This window comes from Pleurodeles waltl, chromosome 4_2 (genome assembly GCF_031143425.1).
Source record: "Pleurodeles waltl isolate 20211129_DDA chromosome 4_2, aPleWal1.hap1.20221129, whole genome shotgun sequence".
Lineage (NCBI taxonomy): Eukaryota > Metazoa > Chordata > Amphibia > Caudata > Salamandridae > Pleurodeles > Pleurodeles waltl.
Genome location: NC_090443.1, coordinates 967,199,503 through 967,221,672, shown reverse-complemented (window position 1 = coordinate 967,221,672; position 22,170 = coordinate 967,199,503). Strand labels below are relative to the sequence as shown.

At 44.3% G+C, this 22,170-nt stretch overlaps 1 protein-coding gene across 1 annotated transcript in view; it reads left to right on the top strand.

The window, feature by feature from the left end:
* Positions 1 to 12,516, top strand: part of TMEM53 (transmembrane protein 53) — an 83,071-nt gene extending 70,555 nt beyond the window's left edge. The window contains exon 3 of the mRNA XM_069232805.1: positions 11,675 to 12,516. Within this exon, the coding sequence (XP_069088906.1) occupies positions 11,675 to 12,370 (696 nt within the window). The 3' untranslated portion in view covers positions 12,371 to 12,516. The remainder of the gene's footprint in view (positions 1 to 11,674) is intronic.
* Positions 12,517 to 22,170: the final 9,654 nt, after the last annotated feature.

Sequence of the window (22,170 nt, the reverse complement as noted above, 5' to 3'; positions counted from 1 at the left end):
GCTACAAATAAGGGCATTTTTAACTGTATGGACTTATAGGCCTACTTGCTTTAATATTGATGTGTTGCTAGTTATTGCACTATTGTAATGATTTTAATTAATCGCACAATAAATTAATTCTGTTTGTGTCGGGGCAGGTGGTGCATTGTGATCGAATGCAGACGTGCAGTAGCTCTTGGTATACTCATGAAGGCAGCACTGACCCCAACTCAGATTTTGGAACCAGAACAGATCCATAACTCTCTTCTTGGCTACCTTCAAAGGGGTCTGACAACTCCCACCTCTCCTGGAGCATCGGTCCACCTCTTAGGAGCTTGCACACTTTGAATAAGGAGGTGTGGAGAAACTGCATAGCTTAGGTGGAGCTCCACCACCATTCCCGGTTGTTTCTCCTCTGCTGTCATGTCACGTTAGGTGATGCCAGAGAGGGAGCCCACACCAGAGCTTCTCTCTGGAAGCCCAGCCAGTTCAGACTTCAAGTACCAACTCAAGATTAAGGAAATATAAACCGCTGTGTCCTTAGTCCCTCTGCTGCTTGGCTTGACCGGTGTGTTGTGTTCGTGCACCTACAAGTCTTGATAGACCTGAGCTACAAAGTAAAAAGTTGGGGGCTGTTTGTTTCAGGGGGAGCGGTCCTCATAGACATTCCACTGGCCTCAGTCCAACAGGATAGTATCCAGAGGTAAAAAGGTGCTCTGTGAAAGAGGGCGGTCATTCTAGCTACAGTCGATTATTAAAAAATGCTTCTTAGATAAATATAGCTACAAAGACGTGAAAGAAACACTACATGTTCCTCAATAATTTCCTTAGTAGGATTTAACCAGTCGGAGCCACTAATGACCGAACTGAAAAATCCTCCCACCCACTGTACAATCAGCGGTAAGCGAGTCAACAGCAGACTAAATTAATTACAATTCATTGCGCTTTTATAAGATCAACAATTCCCATATGGAAATCTATATTTATGACCGTGAACTCGATTAAATAAAATTGAATCGGAGCCGTTGATGAAAACAGTTTTGAGAAGAAAGGTGAGTCAAACCCTCCCTGGTTTCTTCCCCAGACTATCATTCTTTGCACACACTGGCCAGCTGTGGATGGAAGAGAGCAGCACTGTAGGAGAGAAAGGGGATCTGAGGTGTGTTGATGCAGAGCTGCACCGCACCACCAGGTTCTCTAACAACGCAGCGCATCACTGTTGCCCTACAGCTGCTGCTAATGATGAAATAACGCCCTGGTATGAAACAAGCTTGTACGGTCGTACACAACACACGCAAGAAAAGAACAGTCTGTGTGCCAGAGTAAGCCAAGAATCCCAGACAATGTCCGACTTATTTACAAGATTGCATACGGAAAAGGAAGGGAATTGAGGCATAAGTCTGAAAAACATTTCTTTCAATAAACACCGGGTGGCAGCAGAGGACCAGAAAACGAATCAAAGCAGTAATCGGTAATTGGAGTTGTGGCATGGATGCAACACCAGCCATAGTCAGTCATAAACGTTAGTGTGTCCACAGAAGCTCGCCGGGAGCCAAGAACACTGAATTAAGCTGATTCACCCTGCAGGGTAAACTGTATCTGTTGATCGGTAGTTCACCATTTGCAGCCACTTGCAGTCTTTTCGGTATGGGCAGAGGCACATCAGTTATTGAGCAACCTAACACACGGGAAAAAGTGAAGACTCCTTCAGAGGAGCCGCGTCTGACTTCCAGTCTTCTCCTCCGAGTGTAGCAGGTGCAGTGGAACCGGGGCCATGGGTATGGGGACCCACCAGAGCAGTTTCTCTGGTGGGGGCCATCGGAGTGACACGCACCCACAATGTATTGCTTGCAGCAAAGCCTGTAGACACCAGAGGCCGGGGCATGTGTGCCTGCTTTCGGCGCCCCCGGGGCACTTTGGTATTACTGGTCACTCCAGCACTTCTAAGTCCCCATCGGTTCTTTAAACGCCATGATAGCAGTCCTCCGCCACATGCGTCCCTTCGACAGACGGGGTGTCCGTGAACCGCTCTGTAAACATTCACCAGGCCCGCCTCAGTCCTCGCGTCTGAAGCATGGCCGATCCATGGAATCCAATCTGTGACGCATGGCTTCATCTTTTTATAATGCTCGCTGTGAACCCTCAGTGTCGAGCGCTCCACCCTCTCCCGACCCAGGAGGGTACGAGTCTGACATCGTTTGATCAAGTCCGGCCTCATCCTGAGGTAGTCTGCGCTGACGTCACCCCCACTTGCTCGCAGAAGAAGACCCGCCTATATCCCTGCAGATCCGCTTGAGACCCAGTGGGACGTGGTTTATTCTAAATTCAAGAATCCTGATGGTCTCACCGGAGAGCTTCTCTACAGCCATCATTTTATGCTGTTCTGAACCTCCAGCGATGTGTCCCGAAGCCTGTGTTGCTTTGTCCGTGGCTGTGAGCCTGACATGGCGCTCCACTGGCCTGTGTGTCGTGATAACGCCTAGAAGTTAGCCGACATCCTTCCGGGAATGCAAACAAGAGTGTGTTAGTGTTTTTACTGAAGGAGTCATTTTATTATCATGAGTGTCACCTTGACAAGGAGCCGCTCTGCTCAGTCCCTTGAGATGACAGAAATCCTAGGGTTTTCTCACTGCACCATTGTCACGTGCCACTGAAGAGCCATTCAATGAATTGAATTTGTGTTCCTAGCCGTAAGATTTTTCTCATATCCAGGGCACTTTAATACCAAGGTCCGTGCATCTGGGGTTGCTTTACACTCACTGCTGCCTCGCGCTTCGTGAGCAGCCCGGGCGAACAGGACTGTCCTCCTAAAAGTGCCCCTTCCTAAGGCAGCAGTGATATTCGTTCCCACCCTATCTGAAGGAACAGGCCGGAGCACTTTAAGAGGCCGCCGGTCGGTCTGCAGAAGTCTGCATGTTGATCTCGTATAGACAGCTATAATCCAACAACAGGAGATTTGCCTCAAAATAGGAGCTCACAACCAACATGACATGAGCACAGGTAACAAGGAGAAAACTGTCCAACCGATGTCACACTTACATTTAAAAATCAAGTTGTGCCATTCAAAATACAACATGTTGCCTGCACACGAGCCATCAGCTTCAACAACCAAATAACAAACTGAAACTCACGAGACTCTCATAAAAGAAAACACACGCTATTGAAAATAAACAGAACGTGCTGCTGCAGAGAACCTAATGACGTAAACATACAGCAGACGTCACAGCACGAGCCTGCGCCAAGCAGAGTGCACAACAGCAGGAGCTCATGCTGTGACAGCTGAAACTAAACAAACAGTAACACCTATACAACCCCCCCCTTTTAATACAAAAGAAAAAAAAGAAAAATTAAATAAATAAATAACTACATAAATATATACATATACATATTGTCATTACATTTACCCAATTACTAAGAAGCCGGTGCAGAACTTATAACTTAAAGCATAAAAGCTAAGAGACATAATAGTCCTGAAATTTGACAGGCATACACGCATTGCGAGAATTTCTACTTTTCACTGTTGAAGAAGGTTGATGTAATGATTGCCCAGAAGAGGCACTTTCCTCACCACACGGACCCAAAACTTCCGAACCTTCCGTCAATTGTGTTTCCAAGGTTGGCCTACTCAAATCAACTTGAGAGAAATTCATAAGTTGTTGATCACCCACAAACTTATATTCTTGATTTGTTGTTATTGATCCTACTAACAATATTTTCTTTGCTTGCTCTTTAGAAATTTTAACAATGTCTCTCTTGCTCCACCAACCTTTGTTCCACAAAAACACAGAACCTTTAGAAATTTTCTCAACCTGGACAGGTAAGGAAAATTTTGAACTTCCCTTTTTAACCCTAGACGGTACTATCACTAAAACCCAATCTCCAACCTGAACATCAACTAATTTAACTCTGAATTTCTTGTCAAACAGTTCTTTTGTTCGATTTTGTTTTTTAATCACTGAACTTTCAACTTTAGATAAATCCTAAAATTTGTCTTTGTTCAAATTTCTAATCCAATCAGGTAACATATTAAATCTGGGCAACCTTTTGCGTAATAACACAAAAGGACAAACACCAGTAGTACTGTGAGGAGTGGTTAAATATGACCAAATTTTTTCTTTTAAAAACATTTTAACATCCTGACCCATCGCTAAAGCGGTTTGAACACCTTCCTTTAAGAATTTGTTCATACGCTCCACTAAACCGTTTGATGAAGGGGAATAAAGAGCCACTTTATTATGCTTTATGTGATGCTGAGATAAAAACTCATACATTTTGTGTGAAGTGAAATGTGTACCATTATCTGTTACCATTTCATTTGGTGCACCTTCAATATTGAATATCTTTTGCAAAAATGTGATTACAGTGTCCGTATTCGGATTTGTAGCAAAATCAATATACACCCATTTAGAAAAATAATCAATAAAAAACCATCATATACCTTTGACTAGATGGAAGCAACTCAAAAGGGCCTGCAATGTCTATTGCCACTTTTTCCCATGCCATGTCAGGATAAGGAGTGTTGTGTAGAGGTGTCTCCTGCAACTTCCAATGTTTATCTGAGACCAGACAAGTAGCACACGCACCAATATAAGTGGCCACTTGGGATTCCATTGCTGGCCACCAATAAAATTGTTTGAGAGCTTTACAGGTGCTACTTATGCCCAAATGCCCTTTATGTGCTTCTTCAATTAGTAGTTCCCTTAAAGAACTTGGAGGGACACACAAGTCAGCACGCATTAAGACACCAGACACCAATGATAGTTCTTCAGACACTTGAATATAGGGATGTAATGACATCTCCACATTTCTCTCACAAGGCCATTCGTTCTTCATATAAGTTGTGACCTTAGAAAAAATAGGATCATTGTGAGAAGCCTCTATCCATTTTTCATGCGAAAGTGACCCAGTATTATGTAAAATGTCCTCTACAGATGCCACCACGCATTCTTCTTCAGAATTTAGTACAATTTCATCCGCAACTGGTAACCTTGACAAACAATCTGCTCTAACGTTCTTACCTCCAGGGATATATTTCAGAATAAAATCAAATTCATGCAACCTTGAAATCAATCTCACTAAACGTGACAACTCTTTCCCCGTTCCATTTCCATTTAAGAGATGAATTAACGGCTTGTGATCCGTAAACATGTTAAATTGTGTGCCCCAGATGTAGTTTTTAAATCTTTCCACTGCCCATGAACACGCTAGTGCTTCACGTTCAATTGTACTATAATGTGACTCTGCCAAATTCAGAGCACGTGAAGCAAAAGCAATAGTGTTTTCTTTGCCTTCAATCCGTTGCAATAGTACAGCTCCCAGACCAACTTGACTGGCATCCACAGTAATTATACATTTCTTTCCAGAAACAAAAGATGATAATGCTGGAGCTGATATTATCAATCTCTTGACATTCTGAAATGCTTCCTCAACATCATCAGACCAAATATATTTGGCGCCTTTTTTTAACAAGTTTCTTAATGGCTGTACAATATTTGCATATCCCTTTACAAAGTGTGAATAATACTCACTTAAGCCTAGGAAAGATCTCAAGGTATCCTTATCCCTGGGAGGCTTTGCATCCTGAATAGCTTTAATTAATGAATATTTGGGAGAAATACCATTTGGGGTAACCATGTGACCCAAATAGTCAAAAGTTTGCACATTTAATTTGCATTTATCAGACCGAAGAGTAACTCCAAATTCCCTAAATTTATCAAAAACCCTGGTTAAAATTCTATTGTGCTCATTCAAAGTTTCTGCAAAGATGAGTACATCATCTTGAAAAGCTTGAACTCCTTCTATGCCCTCCAATACTGTGTCCATCAACCTTTGGAAGACACTGGCAGCTGAAGCCAGGCCAAAAGGTAGCCTTGTAAACTTGAAAGCACCAAATGGTGTTATAAAAGTGGTGAGATTTTGTGACACCTGATCGAGCGGAATTTGATGATATGCTGATTTAAGATCTAATAGTGAGAAAAAACGTGCATGACCAATGTTAGCTAACAAGTCTTGCACCTTGGGCAATGGGTGACATTCAACAACAATGTTTTTATTTAATGTGCGAAGGTCAGCACAGAGTCTTATGTCCCCATCCTTTTTCCGAACGATCACAATGGGACTGACCCACTCAGAAGACTCTGCCTGTTTAATGATACCCTCATTTACCATTTGGTCCAATAACCTTTTTAATTCTGCTCTGATGGTAAAGGGTACAGGGCGAACTTTATGGATTACTGGAATTGCATTCTTCTTTAACCTAATAGTGTGTGTGTAATTTTTAAAACAACCAATAGAGTGACTAAAGAGCTCAGGATAAGCGTCACAAATCTTTTTTACTGAACTTTTTTCCTGAACTTGGACCATGGATACAGGAATGTTACATATCCTCACAGGCAGATCTGCTCCAGGCACAAGCATGAGGCCTAACTTGGCTAAATCCCGCCAACCTACGATATTCCTTCCTTTAATAGCCACATACACTTTAGTACAAATACTGTTTCCCAAACAAGCGATTTGTTCTTCAAAATACCCCAACAGATCAATATCTTGATCCCCATAAGCTTTAGGGTGTACATCTGGTTTACTTAATATCACTTTACCTTTCCAATGAGAGTTAAACAAAGTGTTTGAAATTATTGTGATGGGTGCCCCCGAATCACATGTCATATTGATAGAAATCATATTGCCTAAAAGTACTTGGCAAACAGGGTCTTTGATTACTTCATTTTTACAATTGCCAGTATCTAAGTTCAGTACCATACTAGATAAACTCAATAAATCCTTGTCTTCTGTTACTTCAATGCTATGTACTTTTACATTTTTACTGGTTTTACAAACACTGTAAAAATGTCCTACCTTTTTGCAGTTAGTGCAGCGTTTACCTATAGCAGGGCATTGTGTAAAATTGCTCAAATGTGATTTAGAACCACATCTAAAACAATACTGATTAGTTTTCTTAACAAAAGGCTTAACATTCCTTCCCTTGAGACCAACATAATCCACATGCTCTCCTTCATTAACTGAATTTACCAGAACTGAAGATGATCTGGTATATTCTTGAGTTATTACCTGAGTTGAAACAATAGAGCGTTCAATACTTTTAGCTAACATCAGCACCTCACTTAATGAAGGATCCCTGCAACTTAATAATCTTTCTTGAATCTTCTTGGAATAGCAACTGTAAACAAATTGATCACGCAAATACGTATCTAATGCGGACCCAAATTTGCATGTGACAGCTAAAGATCTCAACACTGAAATAAAATCCTCCACAGACTCATCTGCTGCCTGTTTTTTTTTTTTTTAAATTAAACCTTTCTAACAAGACACTTGGTTGTTCGCAAAATTTACATTGGAGACGTGCAATAGCTTCTGCAAATTCATTCCAATCACCAGCCGCTTCTTCAGATGGAATAACTTTGGGTAAATTATCAAACACTTGTTGGCCTTCTTGCCCCAGGTGACTAAATAAAATGACAGCTTTACGCTTAGGTGGAAAACCATCAGCACCTACAGCAACCAAATAGTTCTCAAATGAACGTAACCAAATAGGCCATTTAACATGAGGTTTACCAGGACATTGTAGGAATGGAGCAATATTAGCCAAGTTAGGAGCAGATTCAGAAGACATACTAGCTAGAAATTCTATTTTGCGTTCCCTTTTTAGACCCAACAAATAGCCACTCTGTGATAATTTTAAATTGCAAACATTGTAAAAGTAAAATGACTAAATTAAAGACAAACCAAATTTCATGGCACTGAATATAACACTACTGATATAGAAGTCTTTTAAAACTTGAAGTTGCTAAAGGTGTGCCTGTCACCGTGGTGCAAGCACATAAACAGTTACCAACACGATGGTGTGCTCATCACTGTGTTGAAATCTTGAAGATGTAATTAACACTGGAATAAAGAGTCCTTTCCTGATGTTCCAAACAGACCAGAAATAAGTTGTGCTTCAAGGATGCTTGTCAGTGAAAGAATTAACACTGCAAGCACAACACATAAAAGTTCAAGGGCTGATAAGAAGAATGTTACATTCAGGCGTCACTTCACAGCCATGAGAAAACAACAAACAGAGCAATCCAGTAGGAAACACCAGGAACCATCCAAGGAAGGTTGAAAGGTAAAGAGACTTCAGTTTGTTGCAGAGCACTCCCAGATTTCACACGACAGGCTGTTCTGAAAGTCAACAGCAGGAACAAAACAGACTGCAACTCAGCAAACAACGATGTGCCCTCAAAAACGATTCCGTTCAATAGTACTTAGAACAAGGAACGATGCAGTTGTGAGCTCCAATGAACTTAAGGCAAACCCAAAAAAATAAGAAAATCGTCGCCAAATGTTGCAAGCGCCTTAAAATGGAAATAAATTGAGGCTGGCCAAGCAGGATCCTTTGTAGAAGTTCTTTAATTTGCCTCAAAATAGGAGCTCACAACCAACATGGCATGAGCACAGGTAACAAGGAGAAAACTGTCCAACCGATGTCACACTTACATTTAAAAATCAAGTTGTGCCATTCAAAATACAACATGTTGCCTGCACACGAGCCATCAGCTTCAACAACCAAATAACAAACTGAAACTCAGGAGACTCTCATAAAAGAAAACACACGCTATTGAAAATAAACAGAACGTGCTGCTGCAGAGAACCTAATGACGTAATCATACAGCAGACGTCGCAGCACCAGCCTGCGCCAAGCAGAGTGCACAACAGCAGGAGCTCATGCTGTGACAGCTGAAACTAAACAAACAGTAACACCTATACAACAGGCACATTCCAGAGTGACCAGTGTTGGTGATAGTTAGCAGTGCAGAACTAGGGAAAGAGAACTAGTTTTTCAGCTACATTGGATGACCCCCTTAATTTCACCTGTCCTGGGGGCTGTGAGTGCTCCAGCATGTTTACTGGGTGTTCTAGTGTCCTGTCTGCATTGCTTTTCTTGCCTCTTTTGTTTAATTTGTTTGTAAGGCCAACTGAATGCTATGTGGAGGCTGAATGAAAAGTGCCAAGATATCAGTATGCTGATCACTTACTGCTAAATGTATCCCTCTCTCTTTCAAAAACCTGCAATTAAACATTCCATAAAGTATAGTCTTGAGTTCCCAGCCATGACGGGGGCAACTGATCTCGGAGTCAAGTGTGTGACGTGAATAAAATAGCATATTTTTCATGCTAAAGGCCTCATTATTAAATGGATAAAATCAATTTTGACTCTTAAAGGGCCCACCTGCGGGGGCTGGGACATTTTACAAGAACAACACTGCGTGTGCACTATTGAAGTAGGCGTCAATAATAAAATGCTGTTTCAGATTTAATTTCTTAAAAAATTCAATATATGATCAATGCAATATGCAGAACACACATCACATGCACTGTGAGTATATGATCTTATTTATGGCTCCTTGGTTTACAGCATATTTTATTCCTATTTATTTTTGCTAATCTTATGGGTAAGTTTCCATATTTTTGTGATATGTAAAAAAAAAATCAACTAATATATTTCAGATTAATATACGTGTTAAATGTGCATTCATTCTTGAATGTCCAGATTTAGTAAATTATGGAGGTATTTAGCATACAATAGGGTAATCTGGAATTATAAATATTACAATGCAAATATACGTGGATTTCTATATTTATTTAAGGAAATATCATCATTATTATATATCTCCATGCTGTCATTACCCATATATTGGCCTGAAAGTCAAAATTACAAGCAAGGACAATGACTCAAAAACACATACTTTCTGTCTTTGTTCCTTTTTGAAAACAATACAGAGAAACACGTTGATTCTCTCTGTATTTATGTCTAAAATCTGAAAACAATGAATAATGAATGTAACAGTAGGCACTCTCTGAAAAAAACACAAATTTAAAGAATCGTAATGCTTTAGAAATTGTACCATACCTAATACTGTCAAAAACAGAGGAAGAGCAAGAATTGGCAAAGTCAGTAGGTATGGTTTAGTATGCTAATATATGCAACATTATTACATTAAGAATGAGACATCCTGGAGGAGATTTGCAAGATCATATAGAGGGGGCTATATTTGTACAATAATTCCTCAATCTAAGCACTCAAATTGATGTGGAAGGTTACATTGAAGCAGCCAATAATGTTAGGTGAGAGTGAAATACTTCACTGGACTGAGCCAAGACGTGATTGACAAACTGTCAAGTCAATGGCTGAAAGTGGCTGGTCAAAGAAAGCCAAAGGTTGAATAAGTCGGACCCAAACCTCACTCTATGGCTCTGATTCAGAGTTTCTCAGAGTAGCAGGTGCTATTGCTGGTTATCGCAATGTAATGTTATGTCAGAAGTTCTGCTGCATGAAGAACAATGAATGTACCTTATATGAAGGCAGAAATGGGAAACTGTATCTCGTAAGTAGCTTTATTTGTCTTAGGTGCAGAATTCTTTCTTTTAGAGTTTTCTGTTGAAAGTTGAGAGTTCATGTATAACAGAACCAGCCTTGATAAATCCTGACAAGACACAATTTGTGCTGGGATTATCCAAAAACTCCTTGCGGTTGGACCCTGGTGATCTAGAGCGTGCACCAGTTAGTGGCTTCAAAAGATCTCTACATTGGGCTGGTTTTCAGAGATCCCAGCTATGATCAAGTCTGGTTTTCATCCTGACGTCGGGTTGCACTCATACCTATTGGCACGGGACCTAGAATCAGTGTGCTGTGTCTCTGGTTTGTGATGCTAAGATTATGGGAAGGCCCTGCACACAGATATTGCACTTGTCCTTGTTTGAACACTTCAGTGTGTGTTTCTCTTAGATTTTGAAAGAGTTATGTGGGAGCTTAGCTTTTAATACCTTCAAACCCAGATTAATGTTGTAGACAAATATCCATTATTATCTTTGATCTCTGGGACCATGATTGCTGGCCACACTTTGTACGTATTACCTACAACACAAGAGCCTGAACTTTGCTTAAAGAGTACCCCGGTTGTTCAGCTCCTTCACGACGATTCAGGGAACCTTGCAAAACTGTTCATCCTGTGGCTTTCCGTGACTGTTTGAGCTTCTGTTTAAATAATTATCTATGACTTAAATGTAACCAAATGTATGAACTTAAAAAATCCACTCATTTAATACATTTGCGCTGTACCATTAATTCAAGTTTTCTTGAATTTTGTAGAAGTGTCCCATGTTTCCTGTGTACCTTCTTGTCCTCTGTAGCCTGCTCCTAGTGTCTTGTAACTGTAAAGTAGATGATTATACTTAGGAGCCTAATGGCCACTCATCATGTTTCGCGTTTTTAGCCTTGCCACACATGTACCACAGGTCAGCGTGAACCGTAACTGGTCATCATTCAGATAAAGTTCTGCCAGCATGCATTCTGATATAACTGGGTGAGCCTTCAACGGTGTGCACTCTTAATGTAATGCTCATTTATATATTTATTTCCTGTGAGGGGCATTAGCATATTGATGAATGGGTTTAGAACTTGATTAAAAATGTTAAATGTGCATTAAATGATTTTGAGAAGCATGCATCATTGGTAACTTACTGGTAACCTTAGTGTGTTCCAGTTTGAAATTAGGAACTTTAACAATGGTGTGATTTTCCGCTCCCAGTCCCACAACGTGTTAGAACCATGCTTGTTTATAATTACACCTACTGCCTTTAGAAGATCTACACATATTGGGTTTGGAAATCTAAAGACGCTGTATTTTTTTTCCAGGGTTGCATCGTCATCCGCTACACTGCGCCATGGAGGATGGTCTTTTTCTCGGAATCCTTCGGCCTCGACACGCTGCGCGAACAGGCCAAAAAGCTGCTGGAACTCCTCTTCGACTATGAAATTGAGAAGAGCCCCATCCTCTTCCACGTCTTTAGCAATGGTGGAGTCATGCTTTATCGCTATGTGGTGGAGCTGGTCCACAGCCACCGGCAAATCAGCACGCTCTGGGTTGTGGGCACTATTATTGATAGTGGGCCTGGGAACCGCAATGTGAGAGGCTCTGTCCGTGCTCTAAATGCTGTCTTGATGGGTTCAACCAATATGATCCTCAGGTATCTCATTTTGGCTGCTTTCCTAATTATGGTAATTGTGTTGCGCATCATACTGTACCCTCTGACGCAATTCTTTCATGAAAACCACTATGATGCAATGAAGAAAGACCCATCACGGTGGCCACAGCTGTATCTGTACTCAAAGGCAGATCTCATTGTGGCAGCCAGTGATGTGGAGACCATGATGCAGAGGCGCCAGGAGCAAGGCATACTGGTAGATTCTGTGGACTTTGAAGAGTCGGCTCATGTTAGCCATTTCCGAGATTATCCTGTGAGGTATACTGAAGTCTGCTCCGCCTTCCTAAAGGACTGTGTCATGAGATCACCAGGACCTCCCAGAAAGAAGCAGCAACTGATTTTCTAATCCATCAGCCCTACAACTGTTTTAAAGAAAGACATAATGAAAGGAGAGTGGGGGTCTGCAAAGTGTGTGGTTCAATACTGAACAACCAACCAAATGTTTTCCCAGCTTATTCACCACTCAGAATAAAATCCTGTCTCCTCTAAGAATCGGGATGCATTGTCGATTTTGTAGGACTTCATCTTGATCATACTGGTATGTCCGCTCCTTTATTACAATCTGAAACTATGATAAAGCTAGATGTTATTCTATTGTATTGGAACATAAATCTCCTGGGCTTGCTTCAAGGAGCAGCATGGCCTCAGTGTATCAGTGATGGCTCTCTGTGGTTCATTACAGGGGTTCCCCCAGTGCACCATGGTGGTGGTTGAGGCCTACCTTGTTTAGTGGTGCTCATCATGAGCTTGGGAGTGGCGCATGAAGCACATATTGGGTTATAAAGAGGTATTGGCTAGTAGTTAAGAGGGCTGCAACTGATTCCCCCAGTGCACCATGCTGGTGGTTGAGGCCTACCTTGTCTAGTGGTGCTCATCATGAGCTTGGGAGTGGCGCATGAAGCACATGTTGGGTTACAAAGAGGTATTGGCTAGTAGTTAAGAGGGCTGCAACTGAGAGAGTGTAACCTTTTGAGTAGTTGTTGCTTTGGTTGTCTCTGTCTTTGATGGTCTCTGCTTTCTATGGGGCTGGGGCAGCCACGCGCTAATGCAGACCACATAGCATGGTCTACCACCCATTCCCGTGGGTCGCAGAATCTGCCTACTGGCTAGTATGTGTGCATCACCTTCTGTTTAGGGGTGGGAGTATGGGAGAAAACATGTGGCATGGATCTCAGTAGGCTTGTTTGTGAACTTTTGCAGTTCCTGCTAATTGGTGCCTGGGGATGTGTTGCTTTAGTAGTGACTTTCACTCCTGCTTAAGGGAGCAGGTGCTGTGATCATTGCTGTACCAGTTGAGGAAATTTCAGTCTGGTTCAGGCCCGCCACAGACTCTTCCTGGCCACCCCACCTTCCTTCGTAGTCTGCCACCTCCCTCCTGTACTTCTGCTTCCCGGTAGCTCACTTCACCTCTTCTCGTGGTGCTCCTCAATCTGTCTGATCTGTGCTCCCCTTGCAACCTTCCCTCTCACCTCTTACTGCCCCTCTCCACCCTCATCTTGCCCTCCTCGTGTTCTCACTACACCTTAATTCCATACCAGGTGACTCTTCTCTGCTCCTCCTGCATTCTACATTGCCCTCTCCATGGCCTCCCTGATGCTGCATTTATTGGCCCAGTGTCTCCTTACACGCCTTCATCCCCCCAACCCGCTGTGCCTCTTACACCATCCCTGTCTATCCCTCCTGGCTTCAGATTGTGCTTCCCACACTGCTTTGCCTTTGTCCCCTTGTGGTACCATTGCATTCCCCTGATAGTCCCTTGCTGCGCCTTCTGCCCCATCCCCTAAAGTAAAACTGACCAATGGTTAGCCCCTCTTTCAATCCTTGCACAGTTCACCATGCCTCCCTCCCCAACGCTGTTATGCTCCCCAGCGCCTCCCCTTGTAGCGCCTGCTTTCTGATCCTTCCCTTCTTGTCATACCACTGCACCCTCCCCTGTGCTGTGCACCTCTCCTGATCTGCCCCTCATGTTCCTTCCCCCTCATGATCCATTTTTAAAGTGCTTACTGATTTTTGCTGTATACCCCACCACATATGTCTTTATCACCTTTACTGCCCTTAGGGTCCTTCTGTAAGAGACAGTGGGGGATGCTGTGAAAACTGGAGAATGAAATATAAGAGCGATTGGAGAGACATGAGAAAGGTGCAGGAGGGTGAAGAGTTCATAGCTTTGAGTTGAGGAAGCGTAAAGTGCTGCGCCACCTTCAGACTTATCTACCCCTATATGTGAAGTCAGCTGTAACCCACAAAGCCACGTTTTATTCTCCAGTCCCAAAACTGTTGTCTTTCCTCGTTCTGATTCCTCACCTCCACTGTTCATTTCTCAGTACTTTTTTCATCTATGTCAAACATTATATGCCACAAATATTACATTATTAATTAGTCCCCCCACCTTGAGTGATCCTCCTGTGTGCACTGTGTAAGTGTGTGGGTTACCTTTCTCTTTCAAGTGAAGTCCCCTATGTGCAGCTGTATTTGTCCCCTTCGAGTGACCTCCCACAGTGCTCAGGGTGACAGCGAGAAGCTTTCTTTCCTTCCATAAAATGACTTCCCCATGGTACTCAGTGCATCTCTGAGGCAGCTTCATCTCCCCCTTTAAGGAAAGTCCTCTCTGTCATGGGAGCTGTAAAGAGAGTTTCTGTGGCTTCCACCTAAGCTCCTCTGTGTGACTGGGAGAGCATCTTCCCGCCCTTATAGTAAATCTCATTTCCTCCAGCAGCTGTGAAGGGGACATTTCTATCCCCGTTAGACTGAATTCCCTAAATAAACAGTTTGACTCCGAGGAAGGTTGTTCCATCTTCCTTGCAGCAGAAACCCCCAAGTGTCAAGCGTGGCTGTGAGGCAAATTCATTGGTCCCCTTGAATAAACTCTACCAAGGTCTGTCTGGTAGCACAACCCAGTGCCTCGCCCTCTTCCCTCTTATCCTCGCGGCCACAATATTCTATGGATGCAACGTGAGGCTTGATGGGCCATCTGGATCATGTGACCCAAATGGCAGCTCTCCCTAGCGAGTGTTCAAGGGCTCGCTTGACCATGTGTCCAAGTGGTGGTGACCTGCTTTCATGACTTCTGCCTGACTGTGTAAGGTCCTGGGATGACACTGGACCTAAGATCCCACACTTTGTGTGGGCAACATTTCTGCCAACCCTTGGACAGGACACTCCAGACACACTCCCTGATCTACAAAACTGCTGCACTTCTAGAGGGAAGAGTCTTGGGTACTCCGTTATCCCGCATATTGGGTTTCCTTTCTTTAAATGCTCTGCTATTAAACGGTGTGCAACCAATGCAACAAAAATTAATTATCAATTATTTATTAATTCACTGAGTCTAATAAAATAGCTAATGTGGACTCTATGTATCTGTGCCTGCGGATCTGGCACTGCCTCACTTGAGGCTTTTCGACAACAAGACACCACTGACGCCAGCTAGCTCTAACTACACGCACCCCAAACCCTAAAATGTCCACACAATCCAGCAATCAGTACTTTATAGCTAAACCCATGCTACAGGCTCCCATGGCACCTCTGAAAGCCCATAACATAGCTCTCATCAGATAGTCAACAACATCCTGTACGCAAGAAGACCACCATGCCATTTCCCATTCACTAAAAACGGTCTGACTCAGACAGCACGGTCTAAAGAGGCCACCGCCACCATCATGCACACAGCACAGCATCCTGCCACAGAGCTGGCAAACTGCTGCCTGGTAACGAGTACTGCCAGGCACCACACCAGCAGACACCCTGGGCGCATGCAGGGAAAGCTAGAACGAACATACCACAGTCTAAAGCCCTCACCCTCGCAACACAGGGCACTGGCCTTGCAGGTGATGCATGTGTGGAAAGCGCTATGCTCTGGCTGAGTACTGGACAACTAACTACCAAATCCGAAGAAAAACGGAAACGTCTCTCAGCAAACCCCTCCCCACACAAGTCACCACAACAGTTTTTCATTTTTCCTAAATTATGATACACAAACCATATCAAAACTAAGGCCCTCATTACAAACTTGGTGGGAAATCCCGCTGAGTTCGGTGCTGGCGGTCAGAACATCGACCGCCAGCACGTTGAGGATCTCGCCGGCCCAATAAAGAACATTCCACTGGGCCGGCGGGTGGAAACAGTGTTTCCGCCATCCGGCCCAGCGGAATGCTGGGCCTGTACATTGCCGTTGGCTCCACATGGAGCCGTCGTCAATGTAGCAGTGCGGCGGGTGCGCAGCACCCGCCGCGCATATCACTGCCCGGAAATAGGGCAGTGACATGCGCGACGGGGCTGTGCACGGGAGCCCTGCACTGCCCATGCCAAGTGCAGGGGCCCCATTCCGCCAGCCTTTCCCTGGCAGGGGAAACCTCCAGGGAAAGGCTGGGGGAACACCAGTTCTTTATCCGGCGGGCAGCGCTGCTTGCAGTGCTGCCCTGTTGGATAAGGAAATCCGCCATCGTCAGGCTGTCTGGCGGCAGTTGCCTGGCAGTGGCGGAGTTCTGCCTGTGGCAGTCTCCCTGTGTTCAGAATATGGCGGTCCGGACCGCCATGCCGGTGGCGGTAATTTCCGCCGGCATGGCGGTCCGGACCACCATGTTCATAATGAGGGCCTAAATGTTGAACTAACGGTATTAACCTCATAAAATCAAATACCAACAAGAAAGAATCACTATAAATGATGACTGTTGCAGTTCAGGACAGATGGAGCCTTTTTAGGCAAGCGCTGCAGTGCCATACTGATGCTTGAAAGCGCTATACAAATCATAAAGTGATTTTCCAGAGACTTCTATACAGACACTTTGTACGAAAACATTCGCTCTAATTGCAAAGTGAAATAATGCTCATATTGCAAGCTGAAAAAATATTTGCTCATATGCAAATTGATGGTCGGTAATGCCTAGGGTGCCCCCTGCAAACTAGGTTGAAAGTTGCTGCAAACCTTTGAGATCTCATTATTTGGCTAAAACCCTCAGATAGAAACACTGGGTGACAGGGTCTCTGATATAAAGTATCAGTTTTAGTTGCACAGCATCCGAGGCGTGTTGATTAACAGGTATCTTTCCCTCAGTGTCTCCCTCCAATCTCTGCGCTACACCTGGACTCAACCACTGCTTTTGTTCTCAAAGCTAAAAACATGAGGCAGAATTCCGCCTCTAAGCTTCAGTATTTATTGTCTTTCGATTTTTATCACGGACGTCATTTCCTCCAACTACATTAAGATTTGAAAGGATTTAGATTTCCAAAAAAGATGGATCGACTTCTAAATTTTGGGAAAGGGAATTGTTGATTTTCAATTGCAAAAAGTTACTGGGAGGCTGCCACCGACGCGGACCCCTTCAACTGTCTCACTTCTGACTTCTTTCCACTAAAGGCCGACACACAGTCCCCGTGGCACCGTCCCACCTGTGGACATTCACGAACAAACAATTTCACTCCTGGAAAAGCAAAGAGCTTCTCATCTTCAAAAGCAACCCTTTATGGGTAAGTGCTTGAAATGGTATACAAATAGAAGTGCTTCTGAGAAGTGCCGGTACTCCCAAATTAAAAGCATTACGTTTATCTTGAGAAGTGGAGGTACTCTTCCTCTCAAAATAAAAGAGTGCCGGTACTCAGTACCGGACAGTACCGGCCCATTCAAAGCACTGCTTGTAGCACCCACAAGATAACCGAACTTCGGCGCTGCCAAATGGAAAGTGTTGTGTTAACACGTGTATCACACGTCTGCCATTTGTGTGACCCCCTAGCACTTTGGAGACAGGTTATCGGGTGATTTCGTGTTTTGTTAGAGAAGAATGGTTTGCCGACTGTGTTCTTTAATGATGCTGTGAAAAATGAAATGTCCTATTGCGTCAGAAACGTTAAGGCCCGTATTTATACTTTTTGACGCTAAACTGCGCTAACGCAGTTTAGCGTCAAAAAGTTTAGCGCCGGCTAACGCCATTCTGAAGCGCCATGCGGGCGCCGTATTTATTGAATGGCGTTAGCCGGCGCTAGCAGACCGGCGCTGCCTGGTGTGCGTGGAAAAAAACCACGTACACCAGGCAGCGCCGGCGTAGGGAAAAATGGCGTTAGGGCGTCTTAAAAATGGTGCAAGTCAGGTTGACGCAAAAAAATCGCCTCCACCCGATTTGCGCCATTTTTAACGACGCCCAGACGCCATTTACATGACTCCTGTCTTAGTAAAGACAGGAGTCATGCCCCCTTGCCCAATGGCCATGCCCAGGGGACTTCTGTCCCCTGGGCATGGTCATTGGGCATTTTGGCATGTAGGGGGGCACAAATCAGGCCCCCCTATGCCAAAAAAAAAAAAATATATATATTTTTTTTATACTTACCTGAACTTACCTGAATGTCCCTGGGATGGGTCCCTCCATCCTTGGGTGTCCTCCTGGGGTGGGCAAGGGTGGCAGGGGGGGTCCCTGGGGGCATGGGAGGGCAGCTGTGGGCTCATTTTGAGCCCACAGGTCCCTTAACGCCTGCCCTGACCCAGGCGTTAAAAAGAGGCGCAAATGCGGGGTTTTTTGCCCCGCCCACTCCCGGGCGTGATTTTTGCCCGGGAGTATAAATACGACGCATTTGCGTTGCAGTCATTTTTTTAGACGGGAACGCCTACCTTGCATCTCATTAACGCAAGGAAGGCGTTCACGCAAAAAAATGACGCTCTTTCCTCATACTTTGGAGCTAGACGCGTCTAACGCCAAAGTATAAATATGGCGTTAGTTTTGCGCTGAATTTGCGTCGAAAAAAACGACGCAAATTTGGCGCAAACGGAGTATAAATATGCCCCTAAGAGTCTACGATGTGGACGGATGCTTTCTCCGAGGATGGCCTGAGTGCTGTTGAACCAGGCTTCCACCCTTGACACAGAATGGAGCGAGTCCTTTGAGGGGCTCTCGACAGCTTGTTGGAGACCATGGGTAATCGTGCCTCATTGTACGGGACATCAATGTCGTATTCTCAGCAGCTACGGTATGTGTCAGTGCAGTGCCTTCTACGTGATGGTATTCTCAGCAGTGGTAAGCATCAGTGGAGTTCCTTTCTTTATAAATGCGCAGTGATGCAATTCATTTGACAAGTGTTATTATCAGCAGTAGGATCGATGGAGTGAATTAGTCGCTGTAATATTCTCAGCGGTAAATGTCCATGCAGTGCCTACTTTGTAACTGCGCATCAATGGCGTGAATGTGGCACAGAGGTATTCTCAGCAGCAGTAATGTGTGTTGGTGCACTGTCTTCTGTATAACTGCACATCGATGGAGTGAATTAGACGCAGAAGTGCAACTGTGCAGTGCTAAGTATCAGTGCAGTGCCTTCTGTGTAATTGCATTTCGATGGAGTGAAGTAGGCACGGTGCATTCTGCGTGATTGCATTGCTATGGAGTGAAGTAGGCACAGTGCCTTCTGTGTAACTGCTCACCAGTGGAGTGAAGTAGGCACAGTGCCTTCTGTGTAACTGCTCACCAGTGGAGTGAAGTAGGCACAGTTCATTCTGTGTAACTGCTCACCAGTGGAGTGATGTAGGCACAGTGCATTCTGTGTAACTGCTCACCAGTGGAGTGATGTAGGCACAGTGCATTCTGTGTAATTGCATTTCGATGGAGTGAAGTAGGCACAGTGCCTTCTGTGTAATTGCACTTTGATGGAGTGAAGTAGGCACAGTGCCTTCTGTGTAACTGCTCACCAGTGGAGTGAAGTAGGCACAGTGCCTTCTGTGTAATTGCACTTTGATGGAGTGAAGTAGGCACAGTGCCTTCTGTGTAACTGCTCACCAGTGGAGTGAAGTAGGCACAGTTCATTCTGTGTAATTGCACTTTGATGGAGTGAAGTAGGCACAGTGCCTTCTGTGTAACTGCTCACCAGTGGAGTGAAGTAGGCACAGTGCATTCTGTGTAATTGCATTTCTATGGAGTGAAGTAGGCACAGCGCATTCTGTGTAATTGCATTTCTATGGAGTGAAGTAGGCACAGTGTCTTCTGTGTAACTGCTCACCAGTAGAGTGAAGTAGGCACAGTGCATTCTGTGTAATTGCATTTCTGTGGAGTGAAGTAGGCACAGTGCCTTCTGTGTAACTGCATTTTGATGAAGTAGGCACAGTGCATTCTGTGTAATTGCATTTCGATGGAGTGAAGTAGGCACAGTGCCTTCTGTGTAACTGCATTTCGATGGAGTGAAGTAGGCACGGTGCCTTCTGTGTAACTGCATTTCTTTGGAGTGAAGTAGGCACAGTGCCTTCTGTGTAACTGCTCACCAGTGGAGTGAAGTAGGCACAGTGCCTTCTGTGTAACTGCATTTCGATGGAGTGAAGTAGGCACAGTGCTTCCTGTGTAACTGCTCACCAGTGGAGTGAAGTAGGCACAGTGCATTCTGTGTAACTGCTCACCAGTGGAGTGATGTAGGCACAGTGCCTTCTGTGTAACTGCTCACCAGTGGAGTGAAGTAGGCACAGTGCATTCTGTGTAGTTGCACTTCGATGGAGTGATGTAGGCACAGTGCCTTCTGTGTAACTGCGCACCAGTGGAGTGATGTATGCACAGTGCATTCTGTGTAGTTGCACTTCGATGGAGTGATGTAGGCACAGTGCCTTCTGTGTAACTGCTCACCAGTGGAGTGAAGTAGGCACAGTGCATTCTGTGTAATTGCATTTCGATGGAGTGAAGTAGGCACAGTGCCTTCTGTGTAACTGCTCACCAGTGGAGTGAAGTAGGCACAGTGCATTCTGTGTAATTGCATTTCTATGGAGTGAAGTAGGCACAGCGCATTCTGTGTAATTGCATTTCTATGGAGTGAAGTAGGCACAGTGTCTTCTGTGTAACTGCTCACCAGTAGAGTGAAGTAGGCACTGTGCATTCTGTGTAATTGCATTTCTGTGGAGTGAAGTAGGCACAGTGCCTTCTGTGTAACTGCATTTTGATGAAGTAGGCACAGTGCATTCTGTGTAATTGCATTTCGATGGAGTGAAGTAGGCACAGTGCATTCTGTGTAATTGCATTCCGATGGAGTGAAGTAGGCACGGTGCCTCCTGTGTAATTGCATTTCTATGGAGTGAAGTAGGCACAGTGCCTTCTGTGTAACTGCTCATCAGTGGAGTGAAGTAGGCACAGTGCATTCTGTGTAATTGCATTTCGATGGAGTGAAGTAGGCACAGTGCCTTCTGTGTAACTGCTCACCAGTGGAGTGATGTAGGCACAGTGCATTCTGTGTAATTGCATTTCGATGGAGTGAAGTAGGCACGGTGCCTCCTGTGTAATTGCATTTCGATGGAGTGAAGTAGGCACAGTGCATTCTGTGTAACTGCTCACCAGTGGAGTGATGTAGGCACAGTGCATTCTGTGTAATTGCATTTCGATGGAGTGAAGTAGGCACGGTGCCTCCTGTGTAATTGCATTTCGATGGAGTGAAGTAGGCACAGTGCATTCTGTGTAATTGTATTTCGATGGAGAGAAGTAGGCACAGTGCCTTCTGTGTAACTGCTCACCAGTGGAGTGAAGTAGGCACAGTGCATTCTGTGTAATTGCATTTCGATGGAGAGAAGTAGGCACAGTGCCTTCTGTGTAACTGCTCACCATTGGAGTGAACTAAACACTATCATATTCAGCAGCAGAAAGAGTCAATATAGTGCCAACAGTGGTATTCTTAGAAGCAGTGGCAAGTGCTGGTGCAGTGCCTCATGTGTATCTGCACATTGATGGTGTGAATTTGGTTCACTGGTTTTGTGAGCAGTGGTAAGTGTAGATGCATTGACTTCCTTGTAACTACACATCTATGGGCTGACTTGGACACAGTGATGTTCTTAGCAGGGGTAGGTGGTGATGCAGTGCCTTCCGCATAATTGCACATCGCTGGAGTGAATTGGAGGCAGCATTTTTTGTTCTCCAGAGGAAAGTCTTGATGCAGTACCTTCCTTGTAGTTGCACATCACTGGATTCGAATTAGGGACAGTGATATTCTCGGCAGAGGTATATGTTGATGCAGTGCCTTCCGTGTAGTTGCACCTCGCTGGAATGAATTGGAGGCAGTAATATATTCGGCAGAAGTAAGTGTTGATGCAGTGCCCTCTGCTTAATTGCACACTGCTGGAGTGAATTGGAGGCAGTGATATTCTCAGCAAAGTTAAGTGTTGATGCAGTGTCTTCCGTGTAATTGCACATCGCTGGAGTGAGT